Raw genomic sequence first — 25,954 nt, 5'->3', positions numbered from 1 at the left:
AAATAGTTATTCTGTATACCATGTAAGTTCTATATTATGCCATATAGATTCATTAGATTATTTATGCATCAAATCTTAAGTAGAATCTTACTGCTGCAGCTCTAGGTGGAATTAATTTGAACTGCTTTATATCCAGTCATCTTAGCTGAGTAACATGACCAAAAAGAAATGACTACAAAGAGATTTAAAATGACCACAAAGAGACGTAAAATGAACAAAAAGTTTAATATGACCACAATCAGACCCAAAAACAGCCACAGAGAAACGCAAAGTGACCTTTAAGTTAACAAATAGTACAACAAAATGACACAAATGGCCACAAACCATCCGTAAATAACTGCAAAAGAAATGCAAATGATGATGATAATATCATAATGATAACGAATGGACAAATAATACATAAAAATAGTAGTATAGCAAAATATTTACATTACACCTCCGTCATTTTTAATTATTTTTTTATCAGATAAATTTTGTTTATTTATTTGTTTATTTATATATTTGATATAAAATCACTTTTATATGCTTTATAAAGACATCATATATTTTAAAAAAATATTTTTATTTGTTAATGTTTCTTAAAATTTTAGTTAGTCCTGCTAATACGCTTAAAAATATAAACAAATAAATGACGTAAGTATTTTGGAGGCTCCCATTGGATGGCGCGCCAGCCAATCCGGAGCCGATGCGGAAACGACGTATGGACGCCAAACATGGCGTCAGATTCAAACGGCTGCGAGATAAATGTTCCAGTAAGTGAATCTAACGGCTTAAAACCTGATTATTATGAGTTTTATCACTAAAGTTGATGTAAATAAACAGCACAGACAGTTTTATAATCGTTAAAGTCGGTTTGAAGAGAGCAAAGACTATTGTTGGTTATTAAAGTGTCTGTTCCTGTCGAGCGTAAACACGATTGCATTCAGAAGATGTAGGAATTTAGAGCTTCTTCCTATAATGAGTATGTATAGGCAAGGTAGTATGAAAGTTAACACGTTTATTAAATACCCGCCGTCTTGTGATGAATTCGGCATAGAAAAGATCCACCAACTAGAGCTTTAATCTGTTTGAAATCCCAGTTGAAGTTGTTAACTCTGATTAAACGCTTCGGACCGCTCTGCGCTGCGTAGAGTGAAGATTAAGACCAATAAAAGTACAAAATGTGTACAAATAAGCGTTTTTAATATATGAAACTGATGCCGAATTAAACAGTTAAAGAGACTGATTCTTTATTAGCCTCGTGTTTTGTTTTGAAATATAAATAACTCGGATTATATTGAGGTAATTGTTAAATTGATAGGTTTGTAAATGGAGGCCGGTTTAGCCTGAAGGCGTTAGTGCGTCTGGTGGCAAGGCAACAGCAGCATCCGAGCAACCGGCCTCCCCCGGTCCCAGAGCAAGCAGCCTCCCGACGAACGAACCACCAGCCTGGGGTACAGAGCCGGAGACATGCAGCCTGAACCGGCGGAGCGGAGCAGACAGTCCGGCCGGAGCCGAGCGGAGCAGCGGGGATCCGAAGAGAGGAGGTCCGGGGAGGAAGCAGCGAGGTGGGCCGCTGAGCCATAGTTTAAATATTTATCATTTAAATACTAATATCACATCATAAAAACAGTCCTTTACACATGAAAGCGTCAAATCAAGAAAAAATCACTTTCAGTACTAAAACAAAAAATATAATGTTCAAATATCTTATATAATAAACACTTTGTGGATAAACAATTAATATAACATCATGATTTTTATAAATTATCCTATAAAAAGTACAATATTATGTCACCATCCCTCAAAATTACCATGAAAATTAATATATAATTACATAAAAAGGCAAAAAGATATGAAATATTTATCACTTTATGACCCAAACATAAATAAAACATCTAAATTATGCTGTAAAAAAATACAAATTATGTCATGTTAATTATGTCAATTATGTATGTTAAATACATTAAATTTATTTCATTAAATGAATTAAATTAATTTATTTTAATTCAATAAATGTTACCTTTATTAAATTATATTAAATTAATTTTAATTTAATTACATGTATTTAAATTAAATATTATTAAATTAAATCAATTAAATTAATTGAGTTAAATTCAGTTTAATTTAATTTAATTTAATACATTTAATTTGGATAAATTAAATTCATTTTAGTTCAAAATTTTGACATAAAAATTCTAACATGAAGTCAATTCATTGAACAGCAAAAGTGAGTGACGTATTATTACTTTAAAAACAGTAAAATTTCTAAATTAAAAAATTATGGCATAAAATCAGAATTTAGCATAAAATGTTAACATTATGACACAAGAAGTGAATATTTTGAAATACAGTCAAAAGAATCACATGAAAAGTTGAAATGATCAAACATTTTATGACATTAAAATACCAAATATGACTGAATTGTTCATTATTAAGATGACGTGTCCGTTTCTATCCATAAAGATTAAAAAGCAGCTTTGTTTAGTTCAAATTAAAGATCTGTTTTTATTTTCCGAGGATAAAAAAGCCCAACTTTTCAGACGTGAAACTCATAAAAAAAACAGATTTTAACTCAGATTGGTTTAATTTTTCTTCAGGTTGAAGCAGAAAGAGAAGCAGACAGGAGGAAAAAAAAGAGGAAAGGAAGAGGAGGAGAGAGGAAGAGGAAGGAAAGACGAAGGCGACGAGTCGAGGAGGCTGAGATGGAAAATCAACGAGCTGGAGAAAGAAAAGCTGCAGCTGACGACTGAACACAACCAGGAGGTGAGAATTAAGACGTCCAGACACGAAATAAAAGGTTCCAACGTCCAGATATTAAATAAAAAGTTCAAACGTCCAGATATTAAATAAATAAAAAGTTCAAACATCCAGATATTAAATAAAAAGTTCAAACGTCCAGATATTAAATAAATAAAAAGTTCAAACATCCAGATATTAAATAAAAAGTTCAAACGTCCAGATATTAAATAAATAAAAAGTTCAAACGTCCAGATATTAAATAAATAAAAAGTTCAAACGTCGAGGCATGAAATAAAACGTTCAAACATCCAGATATTAAATAAAAAGTTCAAACGTCCAGATATTAAATAAATAAAAAGTTCAAATGTCCAGATATTAAATAAATAAAAAGTTCAAATGTCCAGATATTAAATAAATAAAAAGTTCAAACATCCAGATATTAAATAAAAAGTTCAAACGTCCAGATATTAAATAAATAAAAAGTTCAAACGTCCAGATATTAAATAAATAAAAAGTTCAAACGTCCAGATATTAAATAAATAAAAAGTTCAAACGTCCAGATATTAAATAAATAAAAAGTTCAAACGTCGAGGCATGAAATAAAACGTTCAAACATCCAGATATTAAATAAAAAGTTCAAATGTCCAGATATTAAATAAATAAAAAGTTCAAACGTCCAGACATTAAATAAATAAAAAGTTCAAACATCGAGGCATGAAATAAAACATTCAAACATCCAGATATTAAATAAAAAGTTCCAACGTCCAGATATTAAATAAATAAAAAGTTCAAACATCCAGATATTAAATAAAAAGTTCAAACATCCAGATATTAAATAAAGTTCAACGCATGTTTCTTTTGGAAGGAGATTTAAAAACGATGTGATGGAAAGTGAAAATTCCGAAGCTAAAATGTCAAAATCATGCAATTAAACCTCAGAACGTTGAAATAAAAAGTCAGAATAGTGAATTAAATGGAATTAAAATGACATTTGGGAGTTAAAAATCAGTATTTGTGAGATAAAAAGTCCAAATTATTATGTCAAAGTTGCAGCGGATGAAATAAAACATTGGGTTTAAGACAGATAATGAAAAATGTGAATTAGATGTCAAAATTCTGCAATAAAAACTCAAAATAAGTCATCCAAATAATAAAATAAATCAGAATTTAAAAAATTGATTGATTGAAATCGATTTATATGTCAAAATTCTGAAATTAATAAAACGAAAATGTTGAAATTAAAAGTTAGAATTTGGTCCTAAACTGCTAAAATAGTAAATTAAATGTGAAATTATGGCATAAAAAGTGAACATTTTTCTGTTAAAAGTGAAAATTATTTGACAAAAAGTCAAAGTTATTAAAAAATAGTTAATTAATTGTCAAAATTGTGAATCACTTTTAGAAATTCTAAAAACACAAAACATAACAGAAGATTCTAAATTAAAACATAATAAAACTAATCTCAGTTTTAAAGAATACTGAATTAAATGTGAAAATTGTGAATTCAATGTAATAAAAGTGACATTTTTGAGTTAAAAATCAACATTTGTGAGATAAAAAGTCCAAATTCTGACATCAACCCTGCGGAAGATTAAATAAAACGTCAAGTTTAAGACAAACAGTGAAAAATGTGAGTTGAATGTAAAAGTTCTGCAATAAAAACTCTAAAATAAATAATGTAAATAATAAAATAAATATGAATTTAAAAAAGAATTGAATTAAATGTCAAAATTCTAAAGTTATTAAAAGAAAAATGGTGAAGTAAAAAGTCAGAATTTGGTCCTAAACTGCTAACATTGTCAATGAAATGTGAAATTATGTGATAAAAAGTGAATATTTGTCTGTTAAAGGTGCAAATTGTTTGAAAAAAAAAAAAGTCAAAGTTATTAAAAAAAATTAAATTGTCAAAATTATGAATAATTTTGACAAATTCTGCAGTTAAATCCAAAACAAAATGTCAGATTTTACATTAAAACATCATAAAGCAAATCAGAATTTCAAAAAAATACTGAATTAAATGTCAAAATTGTGAATAAAATGAAAAAAGACCCTTACCTTTGTCAATTAAAAATCTGAAGTATGACAACAGATGAATGGATGAAAATAAATCATCTAAATAATAAAACGAATACATTTTTTAAAAAAATTATTCAATTAAATGTAAAAATTCTGAAATTAATGTAAGCAGAATGTTGAAATAAAAATTCTGAATTTGGTCCAAAGCTGCTAAAATAGTGAATAAAATGTGGAATTATAGGATAAAAAATGAATATGTGTCTGTTAAAGGTGAACATTTTTTGACAAAATTAATTTAAAGATTAAAAATACAATCATAAAATAGGATAAAAGTCTAAATCATGAAGTGAAACCTCAGATCTGTGATATTTGAGGTGGAAGTAGAGAACTAAATGTTAAAAGTTTAAATCTGTGTGTTTTTGTGTCCAGATCTGTCGGCTGCAGGCGGCGTCGACTCGCCTCCGGTCGGCCGTGGAGCTCAGCGAGGCTCAGGGGGCGGAGCTTCAGTACCAGCTGACGACGAGTCGCAGAGAGAACCAATCGCTGGCAGGTAGGGGCTCCGACGCCGCCCTCTGATTGGTCTGTGTTTCTGTTACCTTGGTGACGTCAGGCTGCTGTCCGTCAGGTCGAGTCTCCGTCCTCCAGGAAACTCTGGACGAGACGCGCCGCCGCCGCCAGCAGGACCATGATGCTCTGCAACAGGAAGTGGAGGAACGAAATCAGCTGATTGACAAGATGAGCTCCGAAAACCAGCGACTCCAGCGGCTGCTGCAGGTCCAGAAATTATATTATACATTTAATATTTACGTTTCTGTGGCACAACAAAGAACAAGACTTCAGAATTATAAATGAAAAGTCAGAAAATTTAAATTTAGGGTAGAACTCATGCAATAAAAAAGACGTTTTATATCTATTTGATTTGAAATATAAAGTTAGTTGTGAAGTAAAATGTCAAAATTAATTAAAAGTAAAAATCATTAAATAAAAAGACAGAATAGTGAAATCAGAAGTTTAATTCTTGTGATTAAAAAGTACAAATTTTTGTAAAAAACCATCTCAATCATGAGGTGAAAAACAGAAAAATGCCTTTATGAATTAAAGACCACAATTATGAAATAAAAGGTTATTTTAATGGTATAAAAAATCTAATAAATGAGGAAAAATCAAAGTGTTTATTCATGTAAATATAAATTATTGAATACAATCTCAAAATTATGAATTATTGTGGCAAAAATTCTGAATATTAAAAACAGATGAAATGATTAAATGTGAAGTTATGAAATAAAAATGTAAAATATAAGACAGGAAATTTTCAAACTAAACTTGGAGAATTTAGAAAAAAATTAAAACAGGCTGTCAGAAACATTAAATATAGTCAAACGATAGAACCAAATGTCAAATCCTTGAAATATAACATAAGAATTCTGGAACAAACGGGTCGATTGTACTGAATAAAACGTCAGAAATATGGAATAAAATTTAAGATTTAAGAAAAAAAAGTCCAAACTGTGAAATAAAAAGATTATTTTGCATGATAAAAAGTCTAATATTGTGGAAAAATACTACTCTTTAAAAAATATTATGAATAAAAAGATAAATTAATAAATAAAATGTCAAAATTATGAATTCTTGTGGCAAAAATTCTGACTTTTAAAAAAGATAAATGATTAAATATGAAATTATGTAATAAAAATGTCAAAAAAGAGAGAACATTTTCTAATTAAACAAAAAAATTAAACAGAAAATTTTCTAATTTAACAGAAAAAATTTGAAAACAGGATTTCTGAAATGTTAAATACAAAGTCAAATTCTATAAGGAAATGTCAAATTTTTGCAATAGAAAATAAAACATTTTGGAATAAACAGTTCGATTTCATGAAATAAAAAGTCAAAATTGTGTCAAAAATTATCAGAAAAATTCAACTGTATGAAAACCTGTAAAATAAAAGACATTCTCTCTATAAAAATGTTAATATTTAAAAATGTAAAAAAAACCCAATACAAGTCATAGTTGTAATGAAATAAAATGTAATTCCTATGAGATAAAACGGCTGATTTTGGGCGAAAAAAAGGCAAAATTATCAACAAAAGAAAATATGATTTAAAAAAGCATCTTCGTCTGGTCGAACAAATATTAAACACCAGTTGAAGCTGGTTTAAAATCCTGTTTGTTTAATTAAAGTGAGTTTTATTGTGAAATCCAGGAGCAGCAGGAAGTCCTTCAGGACCTTCAACAGGAGAAGCTGAAGGAGGCTGAAGTGAAGCAAAGACAGACGGACCAGATGAAGCTTCTGAAGGAGAAACTGGAGGAGAGCCGTCGAGAGAATGAGGTGAAGGAGGTTTATTAGAACCTGAAGTACCTGAATAGATATCTAGAAATATCAGGATAAATATCTAGAAATACCAGGATAAATATCTGGAAATACCAGGATGGATATCTAGAACTACCAGGATGGATATCTAGAAATACCAGGATAAATATCTAGAAATACCAGGATAAATATCTAGAAATATCAGGATAAATATCTAGAACTACCAGGATAAATATCTAGAAATACCAGGATAAATATCTGGAAATACCAGGATGGATATCTAGAAATACCAGGATAAATATTTGGAAATACCAGGATAAATATCTGGAAAAACCAGGTTAAATATCTAGAAATACCAGGATAAATGTCTAGAAATACCGGGATAGATATCTAGAAATACCAGGATAGATATCTAGAAATACTGGGACAAATATCTAGAAATACCAGGATGGATATCTAGAAATACCGGGATAGATATCTAGAAATACCGGGCTAGATATCTAGAAATACTGGGATAAATATCTAGAAATACCAGGATGGATATCTAGAAATACCGGGATAAATATCTAGAAATACCAGGATAGATATCTAGAAATACCGGGCTAGATATCTAGAAATACCGGGATAAATATCTAGAAATACCAGGATAAATATCTAGAAATACCAGGATAGATATCTAGAAATACCGGGATAAATATCTAGAAATACCAGGATAGATATCTGGAAATGGAGCGTCTGTTTGTGTTTCAGCTCTCAGAGCAGAAGATCAAAACCCTGGAGGCCAACATGGAGGAGGAAAGGTCCACTCATCTGGAGACCAAGTTCACCTCTGAGATCGTCCAGGTAACAAACACACCTGGAGACAGATGTTTCACCTGGAGACAGATGTTTCACCTGGAGACAGATGTTTCACCTGGAGACAGATGTTTCACCTGGAGACAGATGTTTCACCATGCTGAATGGATCTCCAACAACCTGCTCCTCTGTTCACTGTTTCTGTCTTGGTTTTTCTGTCATTTTGTCTCATTTTTGTTGTTTTTTATTGCTTTGTTGTTGGTTTTTTTCACATTTGTGTTGTTCCGTCTTGTATGCCGTTCTGTGTCTTGTTTGGGTCATTTTGCGGCAGGTTTTTGTTGTTTTCTGTCTAATCTCTGTTAATTTCTCTTGTTTTTTGGCCAATTTTGTGATGGTTTTTGACTAATTTTTGCCATTTTGTGTCTAATTTGGGTGGTTTTGTGTCTTTTTTTTGTTGCTTTGTCTTGTTTTATGGTCTTCTATGTCTTGTCTTTGTCATTTTGTGTCTTGCTTTTGTCATTTCACCTTGTTTTTTGACATTTTGTATCGTCCTTTTGTCTCATTGTCATTTTGTGTCTTATTTAAGTTGCTTTGTGTGTGTTTTTTATGTGAATTTCTGTACCCTTCTGTGTCGTTTGTTGTTTTCTTTTTGTAGTTTTGTGACTTATTTGTGTTGTGTTGTCCTTTTTTGCTGTTTTGTGTCTAATTTGTGTCCTTTTTTGTCAGTCATTTTCTGTCTCATTTTGTGTCACTTTGTCTCGCGTCTTAGACTGATTTTCATTAATTCTGTGTCATTTTATCCATTTTTTTTCAAAATTAGAGACACATGGAGGACAAATTTCATCGACATTTTGTACAGAACTAAGTCACATTGGATGATCATCTATTATTTGAGCACATTTTAGTTTCTATGGATGTTTTTTGTCATATTAATCATATTTATATTAATTTATGACAATATTGGGCCATTTTAGAGAATTATTTTGTCTATATTTTATGTCAAATGTTGAGTCATAAACGATTTTATGTCATTTTAGACGGTTGATTTGGTTGAATTACACTCTTTGTTTATCTTCATTTAAGTCCAGTTTAACTGTGAAAATACAGCAAATTTATACACAAACTGTCTCCAAAGTTTAGAGTAAAAATCTCTGGCGTAAAATTTGATGAGAAACCAGCGAAGCCTTTGTCAGATCAGAGACGTTCTGCAGAAGAACAGCGGCTCAGGTGAACCTGCAAAGGATGATGGGAAACACAGTCCTTTAATGTATAAACTGTCTGTCAGGCTACACGGCTCTGAGCAGGTCTGAGTGAATATTTGAACCTGGACTGTCTAATAATCAATAATAAATAGTAAACAAACGTGTTGTGTGTTGTGCAGCTGAGGCTCAGAGATCTGGAGGCCATGGTGGCGGTGGAGCGATCCGGCCAGCAGGAGGCGCTCTGCAGCCTGAAGCTGCTCCGAGATCAGTTGATGGAGGAGAGAGAGAGGAGGGACGCTACTGAGCGCGCTCTGCAGCGGTGAGACGTGACATCATCACCAGACGGCCAATAATCGATAAGATCGACGTGTTGAAATACGGCTGAAATATGGAGTAAATATGGAAATAAACAGAACAGATGGACGGTTGAAAGAGCTGGTAGACAATTGAATGACATTTTGGACAGATTTCTATTCCTTTTGGAAATGTTTTCAGGCTTTTTGGACAGATTTAATGTCTTTTTAGAGAAATGTTCAGATAATTTGAACAACATTTTATGTTATTTTGGATAAAAGTTAAACCATTTTAGACAGACTCAGTCATTTTGGGTACTTTTATGTAATTTTGGACAGTTTTAAAAATATGTTTGAACAAAGTTTGCGTCATTTTGGAAAAAAAATGTTATTTTAGGCAAACTCATGTCATTCCCATAATATATTGAGTCTTTTTAGACAATTTAATGACATTTTGGACAATTTAATGTCATCTATGGCAGTTTTATGTCATTTTAGACAGTTTTTAAATTTTTTTGACAACTTTTTAGTCTTTTTGAGAATCTGAGGTCATTTTGGAAAAATATTCAGTCTTTTTGAACAATTTCCCGTTCTGGGGGTAAAATCTGTTGTTCTTGGGCAAATATTTGTCATTTCCGTAAAATATTTAGTCTTTTTAGACAATTTAGTGACATTTGGACAATTTAATGTTATCCAGGACAGTTTTATGTAATTGTTGGACAGTTTTAATAATATTTGTTGAGAATCTTAGGTCATTTTAGAAAAATACTGAGTCTTTTTGAACAATTTCCTGTTTTGGGGGGAACATTTTTTTGTTTTGGAGAATTTTTATGGTTGTTTTTGGGGAAAAAAATCTGTTATTTTGGGAAAATTTTAGGTCATTTCTGTAAAACATTTAGTGTTTTTAGACACTTGAATGACATTTTGGAAAATTTTATGTTGTTTTAGACAGTTTTAAAAATATTTTTGGACGAATGTTGTCTTTTTGAGAATCGTAGGTCATTTTGGACAAATTTTATGTCATTTTGCTGAGAAATATTTTTATTTTGAGCAAATTTTGGTCAAAAATCTGTTAGTAATGGCAAAATTTATTTCATTTTGTGGGGATTTATTTTTAAATTTGGACACATTTAGCTAATTATGGACACTTATTTAGTCTTTTTAGACAATTTATTGACTTTTTGGACAATTTTATGTCATTTTGGACAGTTTTAAAAAAATTTTGGGAGAATCTTAGGTCATATTGGAGAAATATTCAGTCTTTTTAAACAATTTCCTGTTGTTATTTGGGGGGAACTGTTATTTTGGACAAATATTATGTCATTTTGGGGGCTTCTTTTGTTTTGGACACATTTTGGATATTTTAAGTTGTTTTGGACAGATGTTGAATAATTTTTGAGGCATTTTTCTGATGGATCGATGCGTCTCACATGATTTAGACAAACTGACGTTTTGAGGCCATTTGCACTGAGTGAATAAATCTAAACGATGTGTTCAGGCTGCAGACGGAGTTCGATCAGTGTCGGTCTGATGTGAGCGTTGCCATGGAAACGCAGAGGAAGATGGCATCCGACCTTTCAGAGCAGCTGGAGGACGAGAAGAGACGACACGCTGACACTCAGTCTCTGCTGCAGCAGGTAAAACTCACATTTATAAACCCCTGAAGTCTGAGCAGGTTTTAATCTAAAGTCCTGCAGCTCTGTGGAACCAGAACAACATGAAGAAAGAGAGAGAATCAGAGATGTATTCAGTCAGAATGACAGTAAATTATATTTAAAATATGCTGTTTTGGACAAGGGTTGCAGTATGACAGTTCTAATAAAAGAAATCAGAAAATGAATGCCCACAGGTGTTAACAGAACTGGAAAAATGGAGGCTCCACATACTGTAGGTATTAATCTTGTTATGTTTTTGTTTCCAAACTTGTCTCTTCTCTGTTCTCTGTGAACATAAGTGGATGTAAATGACCAAAACTTGACCAAGATGTCTTTAGATTTGTTCAGAAAGACTCTAAACTTGTGCAAATGACTTAAATTTGTCATAAATGACTCTAAAGTTGTGTGAAATGACCTAAAATTGTCCGAAATTACTTCATATTTGTTCAAAATACTGCAGACATTGTCAAGAATGACCCAAAATCTGTGCAAAATGACTCAAAAATGTCAAAAATGGTTTAAAACCTTTGTAAAATGACTTAAATTTGTCCAAAATGATTCAAAACTTGTGCAAAATGACTTTAAATTATCCAAAATTACTTCAGATTTGTTCAAAATTACACAGACATTGTCCAACATGACTTACATTTCTTTAAAATGACAAACTTGTCCAAAACATCTCAATACCTGTGCAAAATTACTTCAGATTGGTTCAAAATCAACACAAAATTTGTCACAAATGACTCAAAACTTGTACAGTCACTTAAATTTGTCCAGAATTACTCAAAACCTGTCCAAAATGACTTAAAAATGGCAAAAGCGACTTAAAACTTGTATAAAATGACTTCAGATTTGTTCAAAATGACTTCAAGTTTGTTCAAAATGACTTGAATTTGTCAAAAACATCTCAAAACTTGTCCAAAATGACTTGTGCTTCATCTTCATACTTGTAAATCTTAAAATCTATTTGTTTGTTGTTGCGTTTCCAGGCAGCTCAGAGTCGCAGTGAAGCAGACGAAGCCTTCGTTGACTCCATGAATCAGATCAGAGACCTTCTGAAACAACACGGCAGCTCAGGTGAACCAGCAGAGGATGCTGGGAGTCGGAGTCTTTCTGCTGAAGTCCTGCAGCTGCTGAGGACGACGCTCAGCTCCAACCAACACAGACTGCAGGAAGCCGACCAACAGGTTAAATCTGCTCACTTTCAGCAGCGTTTCCTGTTTTAATTGGGGAATTTCGGTTAAATGTGTTGCCTCTTTTCTCTGGCAGGTTCAGGATCTGCTGTTTGCGTCGCAGAAGCTGCAGGATGACAATCAGACTCTTCGACAGCTGGCGTCAGATCATAAGAGTCAGATAGAGGTAGACAAGACTCAAGCTGTTTCTAAATCTGCTCTCTTTGCTCCAAAGTTTATCAAAATGGCTCCAAAGTTGGCCAAAATGAAAAAAACACTTGCCCAAAATGATTCTAAACCTGTACAGACTGACTCAAATCTCAGCCACAATGACAAAAAAAAAATGGTCTAAAATGACAAAAGCTGGCCGAAATTACCCAACACCTGAACGAAATCACTCAAAACTTGTCAAAAATGACAAAAACATGGCCCAAAGTTGGCCAAAATGATTTTATAAAATGTCTTCTACAAAGTGACTCTACCGGTCAAAAATGAAAAAAACTTGTCTAAATTGACTGGACAACCGTCTTAAATGACTCCAAACTTTTCCAAAATTACTGTCAACCTGTACAAAATGACTCAGAACATGTCCAGAGTGTCTCGAAAATTGTTCAAAACTTCAAAATAACAATAACATGGCCAAAATGAACTGAAAACTGTCCAAAATTACATGTAACCTGTCAAAATGACCTGAAACCTTGTACAGACTGACTTAAAATGTGTCCAGAAGGACAAAAACTGGTCTAAAATAACTGGTCCAAAAAACCTGTCTAATATGACTCAGAACTTGTCCAAAATGACGTTAAGATGTCCAAAATTACTTGAAATCTGTACAAAGCCTGTAAAAAGTGACGATAACATGGCCAAAATGACTTGTAATGTGTCAAAACTGACTTGAAACCTGTCAGAAAAACACAAAAACTAGTCTAAAATGACAAGACCAGACGTGTTGAAGCTGTCGGTTCTATTTTTTCCAGGAGTCTCGGCTGGTTTCGGTCCGACTAGAGGAGGAGGCGACTCGGCTGCGTCAGGAGGCGTCTGATTGGTCGAAACAGAGTCAAGTCCTTCGAGTCGAGCTGGACGAAGAGAGAAAGGCGAGGACGGAGGAAGTCCAGGAGATAAACGGCCGACACCAGGAAGAGTCGACGGTGAGCACAAACGTTGATTTAAACAAGTTTGGAGTCTTTATAGACGAGTGATTGTCAGCTTGGACAAGTCAATGGGGACAAACTTTTTAGTTCTAGGCGAGTTTCGAGTCATTTTTTATTTTTTGTCATTTTGGACCAGTTTAAAATGGTTTCAAGCAGGTTTTTACCATTTTGAACCATATTTAGACAAGATTCAAGTAATTTTGGACAAATTCTGAATAATTTTTTGCAAATTTTTGTCAGTGTGGACAAATTTCAAGTCCTTACACCTTTGGTCAGGTTTTTGACCATTTTTAGTTACTTTACTCTTCAGTTTAAAGTTTTTGTGTTTTCTAAAAAAGTGTGAGTTCTTCTGGTCAATTGTTTTTTAAATTTTTGGTACATTTTGGGAAATTTTTTGACAAATTTTTAATACTTTTGGGAAATTTTTTGTCGTTTTGAACCAGATTCAAGCATTGTAGACGAGATTTGTGTATTTTTGAACAACTTTTTGTCATTTTGAACTAGTTTTGAATACATTTTGGCAAGTTCCTGTTTTTTCCTGCAAGTTTTCAGCCATTTTGGGCTATTTAAAAAAATTTTGAACCAATTTTGAATAATTTTTGGCCAATTCCTGTCATGAATAATTTTTGAATAAGTTTTGGCCAGTTCCTGTCACTTTCTGCAAGTTTCAGCCATTTTCGACTATTTAAAAATTTCTTACCAATTTTGAATAATTTTTAGCCAGTTCCTGTCATGTTGGGCAAGTTTTCAGCCATTTTGGACTGAATTTTTTTTTTACATTTTGACTCAGTTTTGAATTATTTTTGGCCAGTTCCTGTCATTTTGTGTAAATTTTGATATATTATTATTATTTTATTTTTGTCATTTTGAACACATTTAGAATGATGCTGTGAAAGTTTTGAGTCTTACTGTCAAAGACTGTTGGTTCTGTTTCTCTTTACGATTCCTCCTCCTGTACATCGGTGGAGAATAAGTCTAGTTTCTGTGACATGCAGATGTGTTTGAGGACTAATTAAAGATGTAAATAATGAAACACCTGGATAACGTGGAGCCTCCGTTTCTTCAGTAACACCTGTGGACGCTGACATGTTGATTCCAGGTTCTCTTGATGTGATTTTTATTTGCTGTGCTTCGTAGTTTTGAACTTTTGTTTTATTTTGAAAGGGCACAGCACAGATTCAGACTGAAGCTTCACTCAGGAAGGTTTTCTATAGATTGTGTTCATGTTTGTGTTATATTTACATGTAGGTGATCTCATCACACACTCAGTCTTCATACTCTAACCTCCTGCTGCTGCTTCCAGGCCCGGCTGACCTTCCTCCACTGCCTCTATCAGCGCCTGCTGGCCGGCTGTGTCCTCCTCCAGCAGCCCCAGAGCATTCTGGGTAACTTCACCTGGCTGGAGCTGTGTGACGTCATCAGCGAGCAGGTAGACCAGCTGACCTCTGACCTGCAGAAGGCCAATGACAAGGTGAGTTTGGAACGGGAGGTCATGAGATGCACTGTTAAATTATCTAAACTGTTTCTGCTCAATCATCTCTGATCTGCCTCAAAGTTTGGTCACATGAAATATGGATATTTATAAAGATATTTGGGGAATTACAGGTTCATGTATCATATACTTTACAAAATATAATCCTAAAAGATTTTCCCGTTGATCCACTTTCACTGTTTTTTCTCATCATGTCATTTACAATTTCTGTCCTGACTTTGATGCCAAAATTAGCCAGTTATGAGCTTAGCTTAGCTTAGCATAAAGCAAAAGTAAGTGAAAGGATCAAGTGATCCATGATGCTGCCACCACCATGCTTCACTGCGGGGGATGGTGTGTTTGTGTTGATGTGGCTAATGCTGCATTTATTCAAAGTGGTTAGCTTGAATGCTAACCTGACAAACAGCCTCACCCAGCTGTTTCTGCAGCAGTTTATAATCCTAGATTGTGTGTAGGTGTGATGATGGGAGTTTATATTCCAGGTGAATGGTTGTCATGGTCACCTGTCCTCTCTCTCTCTCTCCGGTTGTAGATCGCCCACCTGCAGAGTGTGTGTCACAAGAAGAGTGTGTGTGTGCGCGAACTGCAGCGCAGTCAGGAGTGTGTGTTGTCTCGACTAAAGGAGAGTGTGAAGAGGAGGGAGGAGGCCTGGAACAGCCAGCACCTAAGCACTGTGAAAGAGCTGCAGGTAACACAAACACACACAAAAGCAAACACGAACACACAACAATGAGTTCAACAGTTGTCCAACAATGAGTCATGGTCAGTTTAAATGGCTCACCTAACTGAACTCAGATGCCTCAGGTGGTGCTAGAAGTCACACAGTTAGTAAACCAAAACCATCTGAGGTCAGTGAATGTGTTTCAGTGATTGTAGGATAAAGACTCCTGGATCAAGAAGGTCCAATCTCTGGTGGATCAGTACTCCTGGATAGAACTGCACCATGAAGACTAAAGAACACTTCAAGAAACTCTCTCGGAGTCCAGTTAAATCCATAAATAAGAAATGGAAGGAATATGACACGTCTGTAAACCTGACTGGAGCAGGACGTCCTCAAAAACTGAGAGACCGAGAAGAAAGAGACGAGTGAGGGAGGCCACCAAGACTCCTGTGACTCCTCTGAAGGAGTTCCACCTTCAGCAGCTGAGATGAAGAGACTGTTCATCCAACAACTGTTGTCTTTTCTTCACCAGTCAAAGCTTTGTGGAGACAAAACAGATCATGATGTGAAGCATGGTGGTGGCAGCATCATGATTAAAACATGGTGGTGGCAGCATCATGATGTGAAGCATGGAGGTGGCAGCATCATGATGTGAAGCATGGTGGTGGCAGCATCATGATGTGAAGCATGGTGGTGGCAGCATCATGATTAAAACATGGTGGTGGCAGCATCATGATATGAAGCATGGTGGTGGCAGCATCATGATATGAAGCATGGTGGTGGCAGCATCATGATGTGAAGCATGGTGGTGGCAGCATCATGATGTGAAGCATGGAGGTGGCAGCATCATGATGTGAAGCATGGTGGTGGCAGCATCATGATTAAAACATGGTGGTGGCAGCATCATGATATGAAGTATGGTGGTGGCAGCATCATGATATGAAGCATGGTGGTGGCAGCATCATGATGTGAAGCATGGAGGTGGCAGCATCATGATGTGAAGCATGGTGGTGGCAGCATCATGATTAAAACATGGTGGTGGCAGCATCATGATGTGAAGTATGGTGGTGGCAGCATCATGATGTGAAGCATGGAGGTGGCAGCATCATGATGTGAAGCACGGTGGTGGCAGCATCATGATGTGAAGCATGGTGGTGGCAGCATGAAAGATACACAAAAGACACAAAATACATATAACGCTGAGGTCTGCTGTGTTCTAGTATCACTGTTAGTAAAGATTTGAAGATACAAAAACACTACAAAGAAACACAAATTGCTCACAGATACACTCAAAATTTCCCCCAAAATACACAAAACTGCGACAGAGATGCAAAATAACCACAAAAACATGAAAAACAACCACGAAAAGAAACAAAAAAGACAAAATTCATCAAAAAATGTGATATTTTACATCTTTAATGGTCATTTAAATTTTTTTTTCCCAGCAGAACTCAGTTTCTGAAATCTGCTTCTTTATTTCAGTGTTTGTTTGTGGAAGACACAAAACTGTTTGAGAAAATAAAATAAACACCAGATTAACTGATAATTAAAACAATCATCAGTTTTGAATAGCTTCATTTAAAAAGAACATCAGTTTCAGTATCCGTCCTCTTATTGTCAGCGGTGTTGGTCGACTTGTTCTACTTCTGTCAGAAGGATTTCTGCTCTCGGGGACAATGAAGCTTGATTTGAGTTCCTCTTCAGAGGGACAGAAACTTCCTTCTTCATCTGCAAACCTGCAGCTGACTCAGCTGGAATATGTCTGCAGGGAGACTTAAAACCATCTCCATCTATGAGGAGCTGCTCACCTGAGGGAGGAACACCTGAGGGACACCCAGGCCCTAGAAAAAGTGTTCAGACCCCCAGGAAGTTTTACCCTTCTGCTGCCTCTCAATACTGAATCAGGGACAGTTTAATCTGGATGTGAAGACAACTGTTTACTAAAATAATGTGAAACTGATTTCTACAATAATGTTGAATAATTCTGATATAAAGAGTCTCTGTCAGGTTCCTCTGGGATCCTGAGTGAACAGAACTTTTCTAATTCTCAGTTGGATTGAGGTCTGGACTCTGACTCCTCCACAACTTCCACCTTGTTGTTTTCAAACCATCTCTGAGGATCTTTGTCTGTTTGCTTCGACTCACCATCTGGATGGAAAACTGATCTTCTCCAAGTCTCATCAGGTTGTCCTCCAGGATTTCATTTACCCTCTGCCTTTACCAGCCCTCCAGGACCTGCTGCTGAGAAACACCATGATGTTGCAACCACTGTGCTTTAATTATGATGCTGCCACCACTATGCTGTATCCATGATGCTGCCACCGCCATGCTGTATCCATGATGCTGCCACCACCATGCTTTAGTCATGATGCTGCCACCACCATGCTTTAGTCATGATGCTGCCACCACCGTGCTTTAGTCATGATGCTATCACCACCGTGCTTTAGTCATGATGCTGCCACCACCATGCTTTAGTCATGATGCTATCACCACCATGCTTTAATAATGATGCTGCCACCACCATACTATAATCGTTTGTGTGTCTGTGTTCCAGCTGTGTCGCTCTCAGTGTGACTCCCTCCAGGCCCTGGTCTCCTCACTGACCTCCGACCTCACTAGGAGTCGTAGGACCTGCTCGTCCTGCTCCTCGGCGTCCGTCCTGCTGGGTGGAGCCCTCCGACATGCCCTCCTCCGCCTGGGCCGGCTGTCCCAGCAGAAGAGCCTCCTGAGCAGGCGTCTGGAGGAGCTGGAGCTGCTGGAGGAGGAGGTGAGGAGGCTGGGAGATGCTCTGGGAGCCCAGGAGGAGGAGCAGGAGGACGGAGGCAGGAGGAGCAGGCCCCTGAGGAGGTGGAGGAGGACGGTGTGGGTGGTGATGGCGGTGAGGAGGTGGAGGCAGCTGGCTGCAAACACAACACTGCTGTTCCAGGTGGAGACAGGAGGTCGGACTGTGTGTGTCTGTGGAGGCTCAGCTACACTGGAGGGTCAGAATCTGTCAGGTGATTATCACAGTAACACAACCAATGAGGAGGGAAACAACATCAAGGGGGTTATCACGGTAACAACCAACCAATGAGGAGGGAAGCAACATCAAGGGGGTTATCACATTAACACAACCAATGAGGAGGGAAACAACATCAAGGGGATTGTCACAGTAACACAACCAATGAGGACAGAAACAACATCAAGGGAGGTATCAGAAACACAACCAATGAGGAGGGAAACAACATCAAGGGATTATCACAGTAACACAATAATGAGGAGGGAAACAACATCAAGAGGATTGTCACAGTAACACAACCAATGAGGACAGAAACAACATCAAGGGAGGTATCAGAAACACAACCAATGAGGAGGGAAACAACATCAAGGGATTATCACAGTAACACAATAATGAGGAGGGAAACAACATCAAGGGGATTATCACAGTAACACAACCAATGAGGAGGGAAACAGCATCAAGGGGATTATCACAGTAACACAACCAATGAGGAGGGAAACAACATCAAGGGGATTATCACAGTAACACAACCAATGAGGAGGGAAACAACATCAAGGGTATTATCACAGTAACACAATAATGAGGAGGAAAGCAACATCAAGGGGGCTATAACAGTAACACAACCAGTGAGAAGGGAAACACAATCAAAAGTATTATCACAGTAACACAGTAATGAGGAGGGAAACAACATCAACGCATTTCATGTCTTTTTGGTGTTGTTTTGTGTCATTTTTTTAGTCTTTTTTTGTGTCTTTAATGTACGTTTGTGTCTCTTTAATGTCATCTTGTGTCCCTTTGATTTATTTTTGTGTCTCTTAGTGATTTTTTTGTCATTTTTTATTTTTGTGGGTGTAATTTTGTGTCTTTTTGTCTCATTCTTGTGTTTGTCTTTGATTTTGGCTCTTTATGTCGTTATGATTTTGTGTCTTTGTGTTTCTCTAAATTTTCTTGTTGTGTGTCTTTGTTCTGTTTCTTTGTCCCAGGAACAAACAGAAGTCGTGTTCTGAGTATTTTCGAATGATTTTATTATTTTTTCTTTGTGTTTCAGATCAGGATGAAGGTCCAGCTGCTGTCTGTTATCGGCTGCTTCGATCTGAACGTCTGTCCTCCATCATCCTGTCATCCATGTCTGACCTGCAGGAGGCGCTGTCTCACTCTGGTATCCATTATACTCCATACCTACACACCTGTATGTCCATAAATAGGCTGTTAGAGCGTCTGTCTGTCACTCTGCAGGCTCCGCCCCTCCTCACCTGATGTCAGCCGCTCGCTCAGCTCTTTCCCGCCTCTTGGACCAGTTGCTGGACCAATCGGCAGACGGCATGGAGACGGACAGGCTCAGACCGACTCCTCGACCCGACGTGAAGGTGAGTCCAGCCCTTAGAGACCCTCGTCCAGGTGTGTTTCCTCCTGAACACCTGTCCTCCCTGCAGGCCCTGGTGTCCAACCTGCAGCAGCACTTCCTGCTCTTCAGCCAACGGCTGCACTCGGCCGAGGTGGAGAGGCGGAGCCTGAGGGTGGAGCTGGCCAATCAGAAGAGAGGACAGCGACGAGAAGAGGACAGCCGCAGGACGGTGAGGACACACATACACACCTGACACACACTACTATACAATGAACCACACAGACCAACACATTGTCTCTTTCTGGGTCTCTTTATGTCCCATGTGGTATTTTTGTGAGTTTTTATTTCTTTGTGTGTGTTTTTGTGTCTTTTTGTGCCTCTTTATTGTCTTTGTGTGTCTCTGTAGTTATTATTTGTTGTTTCTTGTGGTTGTTTTGTGTTTATTTAGTTTCATGTTGTGTCTCTTTGTGGTTGTTTTTTCTCTTTGTGGTTGTTTTGTGTCTCTGTGATGTTTTTGTGTCTTTTGGGATGTTTTGTGTCTCTTTGTGGTTGTTTTTTGTCTCTTTGTGAAGTTTTTGTGTTTTTTGTCATGTTTTTGTGTCTTTGTGATATTTTGTGTCTCTTTGTGGTGGTTTTGTGTCTCTGTGGTTGTTTTGTGTCTCTGTGTGATTGTTTTGTGTCTCTTTGTGGTTATTTTGTGTCTCTTTGTGGTTACTTTGTATCTCTTTGTGATTGTTTTGTGTCTCTTTGTGATTGTTTTGTATCTCTTTGTGGTTATTTTGTGTCTCTGTGGTTATTTTGTGTCTCTTTGTGGTTGTTTTGTGTCTCTTTGTGGTTGTTTGGTGTCAGTTTTGTCTCATTTTATGTCTGTTTGTGATGATTTTGTCTGTTTGCTGACCTCTGGCTTGCTCAGTGATCCATCCACTTTTTTGTGTGTCTGTGCGTGTCTGTGTGTGTCTGTGTGCAGGCAGCGTCGGAGCGTTTCCACAGTGTGTGTGCGGAGCTCCGTGAGGCTCTGAGCAGAGAGCAGCAGGCCCAGACTCTGATCCAAGAACAGTCCCACCAGCTGCACACACTGCGACAGGAAGTCAACGCACACAACACGCAGCAGACGGACACACAACGCACGCTGAGCCGCACAACACAGGTACACACCAGGTCTGTGTGTGCATGTTGGTCTGACACCGACGCCTGCAAGATGGAACTGTGGGCAATTTTACCCCAAACAGTGACTGGTGTCCTTTTGTATCTTTGTTGTGATTTTGTGACTCATTATTGTCCATTGTGTGTCTCTTTGGAGTGATTTTGTGTCTGTTTGATGTGATTTTGTGTGTCTGTGAGGGTTTTGTTTTTCCTTGGTGGCATTGTGTGTCTCTCTGATGTGGAATTGTGTGTTTCTGGTGTGATTTTGTGTATCTTTCATGTAGTTTTGTGTTTCTTTTGTTTCCGTTTTGTGTGTCTTTTGTGTGATTTTGTGTCAGTTTCATGGGATTTTTTTGTGTCTTGGGGTTTTATGTCGCTTTTATGTGTGTTTTGTGTGTCTGGTTTGACTTTGTGTGTCTTTAGTGTAGTTTTGTGTGTTTTATGTGTAGTTCTATGTGTTTTATGTGTACTTTTGTGTTTCTTATGTGTAGTTTTGTGTGTTTTATGTGTAATTTTGTATTTTTTATGTGTAGTTTTGTATTGCTTTGGTGTAGTTTTGTGTGTCGTGTGTAGTTTTGTGCGTCTTTGGTGCGGTGTGTTTGTCTTTAGTGTAGTTTTGTGTGTAATGTGTGTAGTTTTGTGTGTCTAATGTGTAGTTTTGTGTGTCTTTCGTATAGTTTTGTCTGTCATGTGTGTAGTTTTGTGTGTCGTGTGTAGTTTTGTGTGTCGTGTGTAGTTTTGTGTCTTGTGGTGGTTTTGTGTGTCTTGTGTGTAGTTTTGTGTGTCATGTGTGTAGTTTTGTGTGTTGTGTGTAATTTTGTGTGTCATGTGTGGTTTTGTGTCTTTGGTGCCATTTTGTTTGTCTTTGGTATAGTTCTACGTGTCTTTAGTGTGGTTTTGTGTGTCTTTTTATTAATTTTGTATCTTTTTGGTGGGATTTTGTGTCAGTTTCATGTTATTTTGTGTGTCTTGAGCATTTTGTGTCACTTTGTGTGTTTTGTGTGCCTGTGATGTGATTTTGTGTGTCTTTAGTGTAATTTTGTGTGTCTTTAGTGTAGTTTTGTGTCTTATGTGTAGTTTTGTGTGTCCAGTGTGTAGATATATGTGTTTTGTCTGTCTGATCACATCATTTCTGAAAAATAAATTGGACATTACAATCAAACAGTTACTCAGTACTTAGTGTAGCTTTGTGTGTCTGTAGTGTAGTTTAGTGTGTCTGTAGTGTAGTTTAGTGTGTCTGTGCAGTGCTGCCTGTCGGCTTCTCTGCCCGTCTTTGTGACTTCCAGGTAACTGATGAACTTCCTGTACCTGCAGGAGGTGAGCAGGAAGGAGCGCTCGCTGAGGATTCTGGGTAAACACCTGTCGGAGGTTCAGAGGCAGAAGGAGCAGGTGGAGGAGAAGCTGCAGAGAGCTGAGGAGGAGCTGAGCCACGCCCACAGGTAACAGCCAATCAGAGGCAGCGCACCTCTTTACACCTGTATACACCTGTCTGCACCCGTCACCTGCTTTGTTTATGTTGTTTATTCAACAGGCAACAGGAAGCTGTGATCAGCTGTGTGAAGGCTGCAGAAAGGAACTGCACACAGGTACACACACACACCCATGCACGCACGCACGCACACACACATACACACACACGCACGCACGCACGCACACACGCACGCACACACACACACACACACACACACACACACACACACACACACACACAGCTGACTTCCTGCTGTCCGCTCCACAGGTCAGAGACAGTCTCGTCCAATCACAGCGCTCCATGGTGGCTGAGCCCCGCCCCCTGCTGGAGCTGCGTGGAGCAGAGAGCATCATGGGAGCTGCTGAGGTGGCAGCGTGCCAGGTACCAGGGGGAGGGGCTGTCTTTGTTTGTGTGTTTACTTGTTTTCTTTCACCTGTTTTAACCCCAAAACAACAAGAAGGTTTCAAATCATGTTTTACTTTTATGAAATCACCAGAATGGAAAATATGGAGGAAAATAAAATGAATGCAGCAGAAACAATGAACAGAGGAGCAAGTTGTTGGAGATCCATCCAGCATGGTGAAACATCTTCTAGTTGGAGATCCATCCACCATGGTGAAACATCTTCTAGTTGGAGATCCATCCAGCATGGTGAAACATCTTCTAGTTGGAGATCCATCCAGCATGGTGAAACATCTTCTAGTTGGAGATCCATCCACCATGGTGAAACATCTTCTAGTAGCTGGAGATCCATCCAGCATGGTGAAACATCTTCTAGTTGGAGATCCATCCAGCATGGTGAAACATCTTCTAGTTGGAGATCCATCCAGCATGGTGGAACATCTTCTAGTAGTTGGAGATCCATCCAGCATGGTGAAACATCTTCTAGTTGGAGATCCATCCAGCATGGTGAAACATCTTCTAGTTGGAGATCCATCCAGCATGGTGAAACATCTTCTAGTTGGAGATCCATCCAGCATGGTGAAACATCTTCTAGTTGGAGATCCATCCAGCATGGTGAAACATCTTCTAGTAGCTGGAGATCCATCCAGCATGGTGAAACATCTTGTAGTTGGAGATCCATCCAGCATGGTGAAACATCTTCTAGTTGGAGATCCATCCAGCATGGTGGAACATCTTCTAGTAGTTGGAGATCCATCCAGCATGGTGAAACATCTTCTAGTTGGAGATCCATCCAGCATGGTGGAACATCTTCTAGTAGTTGGAGATCCATCCAGCATAGTGAAACATCTACTGATGATGAGCAGAGCAGAGAGGAAAGGTCTGGAAACATGGAGATAAAAAAACATCTACAGGATGAGGAGATAGACACAAAATGACATAAATGAGACAGAAAACGACAAAAACAAGATGCAGAATGACACAAAACTGAAAAATTTTATCACAGAATCCCCAGAATGAAGCACAACTGTTTGAAAGATGCAAAACAAGGAAAACAAGATGCTAAAGAAAAGATGAGAGAAAAAAATGACAACAAAAAACAGACAAAACACAATAAAATAGACACAAAACTAGAATAACTACACATAAAATATATGAAACAAACATAAACAAGAAAAACTAAACAAAATATGTAAAATAGACACAAAATAAGAAACAAAAATCAAGAAAAATGAGACACAAAACCAATATAAATAGACAGTTATAGAAACAAGATAGAAAACACAACAAATTGACTGACTGATTGATTGATTGATTTATTGATTGACTGATTGATTATTGATTGATTGATTATTGATTATCAATCTCCCTGCAGAGTCTCCTCTCCTCCATCTCCCAGCTCTGTCACACCTGCAGCTCCAGGATTGGTTGGCTGGAACAGGAAGTCTCCGCCCACCGAAGTCATGTGACGGCGCTGCTCAGCGAGCTGCAGGACGTCTGTCTCCGTGACAACCAGGCCTTCGTCCCCGTGAGATGCTTTTCATGTTCAGTTTGTTCGGACGAAGTGGAAACCTTTTGTGTCTCTTTGTTGTCTTTTTGTCTCTCTGTTGTCTTTTTGTGTCTCTGTTGTCTTTTTGTGTCTCTTTGTTGTCTTTTTGTGCCTCTTTGTTGTCTTTTTGTTTCTCTTTGTTGTCTTTGTATGTCTTTGTTGTGTCTTTTTGTATCTTTTTGTTGTGTTTTTGTATCTTGTTGTGTTTTGTTGTAATGTTGTGTCTCTTTGTATTACTTTTGTGTGTCTACTTGTGTTTCTGTGTCTCTCTAGTGTCTTTTAGTGTCTTTTAGTGTGTCTTTTTTCTCTTTGATGTCTAATTGTGTCTGTGTTATGTTAATGTTTTTTTATAGATATTTTGTGTATTTCAGTTGTATCCTGTATATTTCTGGTCATTTTGTGTCACGTTGAATTTTTTTTACTGTCACATCCAAAAAAAAGAACACAATCAGAAAAATGCAACTTTATCTTTATTTATTTATGTGTTCTTGTTGCAGGTGACAGAATTTCCTGAAACAATCCCTTTGGCTGACGTGGACAAACCGCCACCTGTCCTCCTCTCTGATTGGCCAAAGGACCTGGAAGACAGAATAAGCCCCGCCCCTCCAGAGATAAACCCCACCCCCTTGTCGCTGCTCTGCAAACCCAAAGCAAAGAAAGTGACGAAAAAGAAGAAGGTTGGAGGGTCGAGGTAGACGGAGGTGACTGAATGTTTCTGATTTGTCCGTCTGGAGGAGGAAACGCTGCAAAGTGAAGAAGGAGAAGAAGAAGAAGAAGAAGTTTCCCTCCAGCTGCTCGGTGACAGATGCCTGAAGTCCAGATGTTGGAGTCGTGACAGCGACTGTGACGGATCAGCAGCTGCAGCTTTAGTTCAAACCTGAAGAACAGGCAAATGAAACGTGTACGAGACCCGCTGGCACACATTAAATACACAACAGGAACACAAACGGAGTCACAGAAAACCTGATTTATTTCACAGACGCACTAAACAACCACAAAGAGACAATAAACAACTGCAAAGACACACAAAACACAGAAAATGACCACAAAGAGACACAAAAACACACAATATCACCACTAAAATACAGAAAATGACTACAAAAGGGAACAAAACTACCACAAGGACACACAAAAAGACACTAAATAACCCAAACAAAATAAAAAAATTACTATAAACAGGCACAAAGTCATACAAAATGAAAACAGAGACACAAAATAACTACAAAGACATACAAATGGGCAACAAAGACAAAACTACCACAAAATGACACAAAAAACTCACAAAATTATCACAATACACAAAATAACCCACAGAGACACAAAGAAGCCACAAAGAGGCACAAGTGTATACAAAGTGACACAAAGAGACACAGAATCACCACAAAAAGACACAAAATGCAACTAAAGACACACAGACTCACAGCTGCTGAAAGTGGAGAAACGCTGCTGAACAAAAGTGAGAAAAGTTTTTGAGCAGAAATATAAAAACATGACAAACATCTTCCTGCTGCATCAGCACGACTCTAGTTGGAGATCCATCCACCATGGTGGAACATCTTCTAGTAGCTGGAGATCC

At 37.3% G+C, this 25,954-nt stretch overlaps 1 protein-coding gene across 2 annotated transcripts; it reads left to right on the top strand.

Annotated features, from left to right (window-relative positions):
• Positions 1 to 687: 687 nt before the first annotated feature.
• LOC111570529 (coiled-coil domain-containing protein 171-like) lies at positions 688 to 25,894 on the top strand. Of its 2 annotated transcripts, XM_055007467.1 has the most exons (24): positions 688 to 752; positions 1,301 to 1,547; positions 2,580 to 2,745; positions 5,167 to 5,287; positions 5,363 to 5,511; positions 6,942 to 7,067; positions 7,800 to 7,892; positions 9,226 to 9,365; positions 10,838 to 10,976; positions 11,984 to 12,181; positions 12,264 to 12,353; positions 13,144 to 13,314; positions 14,621 to 14,788; positions 15,342 to 15,497; positions 18,025 to 18,466; positions 19,517 to 19,627; positions 19,705 to 19,835; positions 19,902 to 20,042; positions 20,781 to 20,960; positions 22,271 to 22,395; positions 22,488 to 22,542; positions 22,695 to 22,808; positions 24,205 to 24,357; positions 24,876 to 25,894. In XM_055007467.1, exons 2-24 carry the CDS (start codon positions 1,450 to 1,452, stop codon positions 25,071 to 25,073), a joined length of 3,465 nt encoding a protein of 1,154 aa, XP_054863442.1. In that variant the 5' UTR covers positions 688 to 752; positions 1,301 to 1,449; the 3' UTR covers positions 25,074 to 25,894. The 2 variants fall into 2 exon arrangements, with proteins under 2 accessions (XP_054863442.1, XP_054863443.1); XM_055007468.1 differs by lacking the exons at positions 22,488 to 22,542; positions 22,695 to 22,808; positions 24,205 to 24,357; positions 24,876 to 25,894 and having other exon boundaries at positions 20,781 to 20,971; positions 22,271 to 22,388.
• The last annotated feature ends 60 nt before the right edge of the window (positions 25,895 to 25,954 follow it).

This window comes from Amphiprion ocellaris, chromosome 23 (genome assembly GCF_022539595.1).
Source record: "Amphiprion ocellaris isolate individual 3 ecotype Okinawa chromosome 23, ASM2253959v1, whole genome shotgun sequence".
Taxonomy (NCBI): Eukaryota; Metazoa; Chordata; class Actinopteri; family Pomacentridae; genus Amphiprion; species Amphiprion ocellaris.
This window is presented reverse-complemented; position numbering and strand designations above follow the sequence as displayed.

Coding starts and splice junctions, on each gene's coding strand:
- LOC111570529 (XM_055007467.1), top strand. CDS start 1,450: ATGCAGCCTGAACCGGCGGAGCGGAGCAGACAGTCCGGCCGGAGCCGA. Junction 5,512..6,941: donor GACTCCAGCGGCTGCTGCAG/GTCCAGAAATTA, acceptor TGTGAAATCCAG/GAGCAGCAGGAAGTCCTTCA. Junction 13,315..14,620: donor GACACCAGGAAGAGTCGACG/GTGAGCACAAAC, acceptor TGCTGCTTCCAG/GCCCGGCTGACCTTCCTCCA.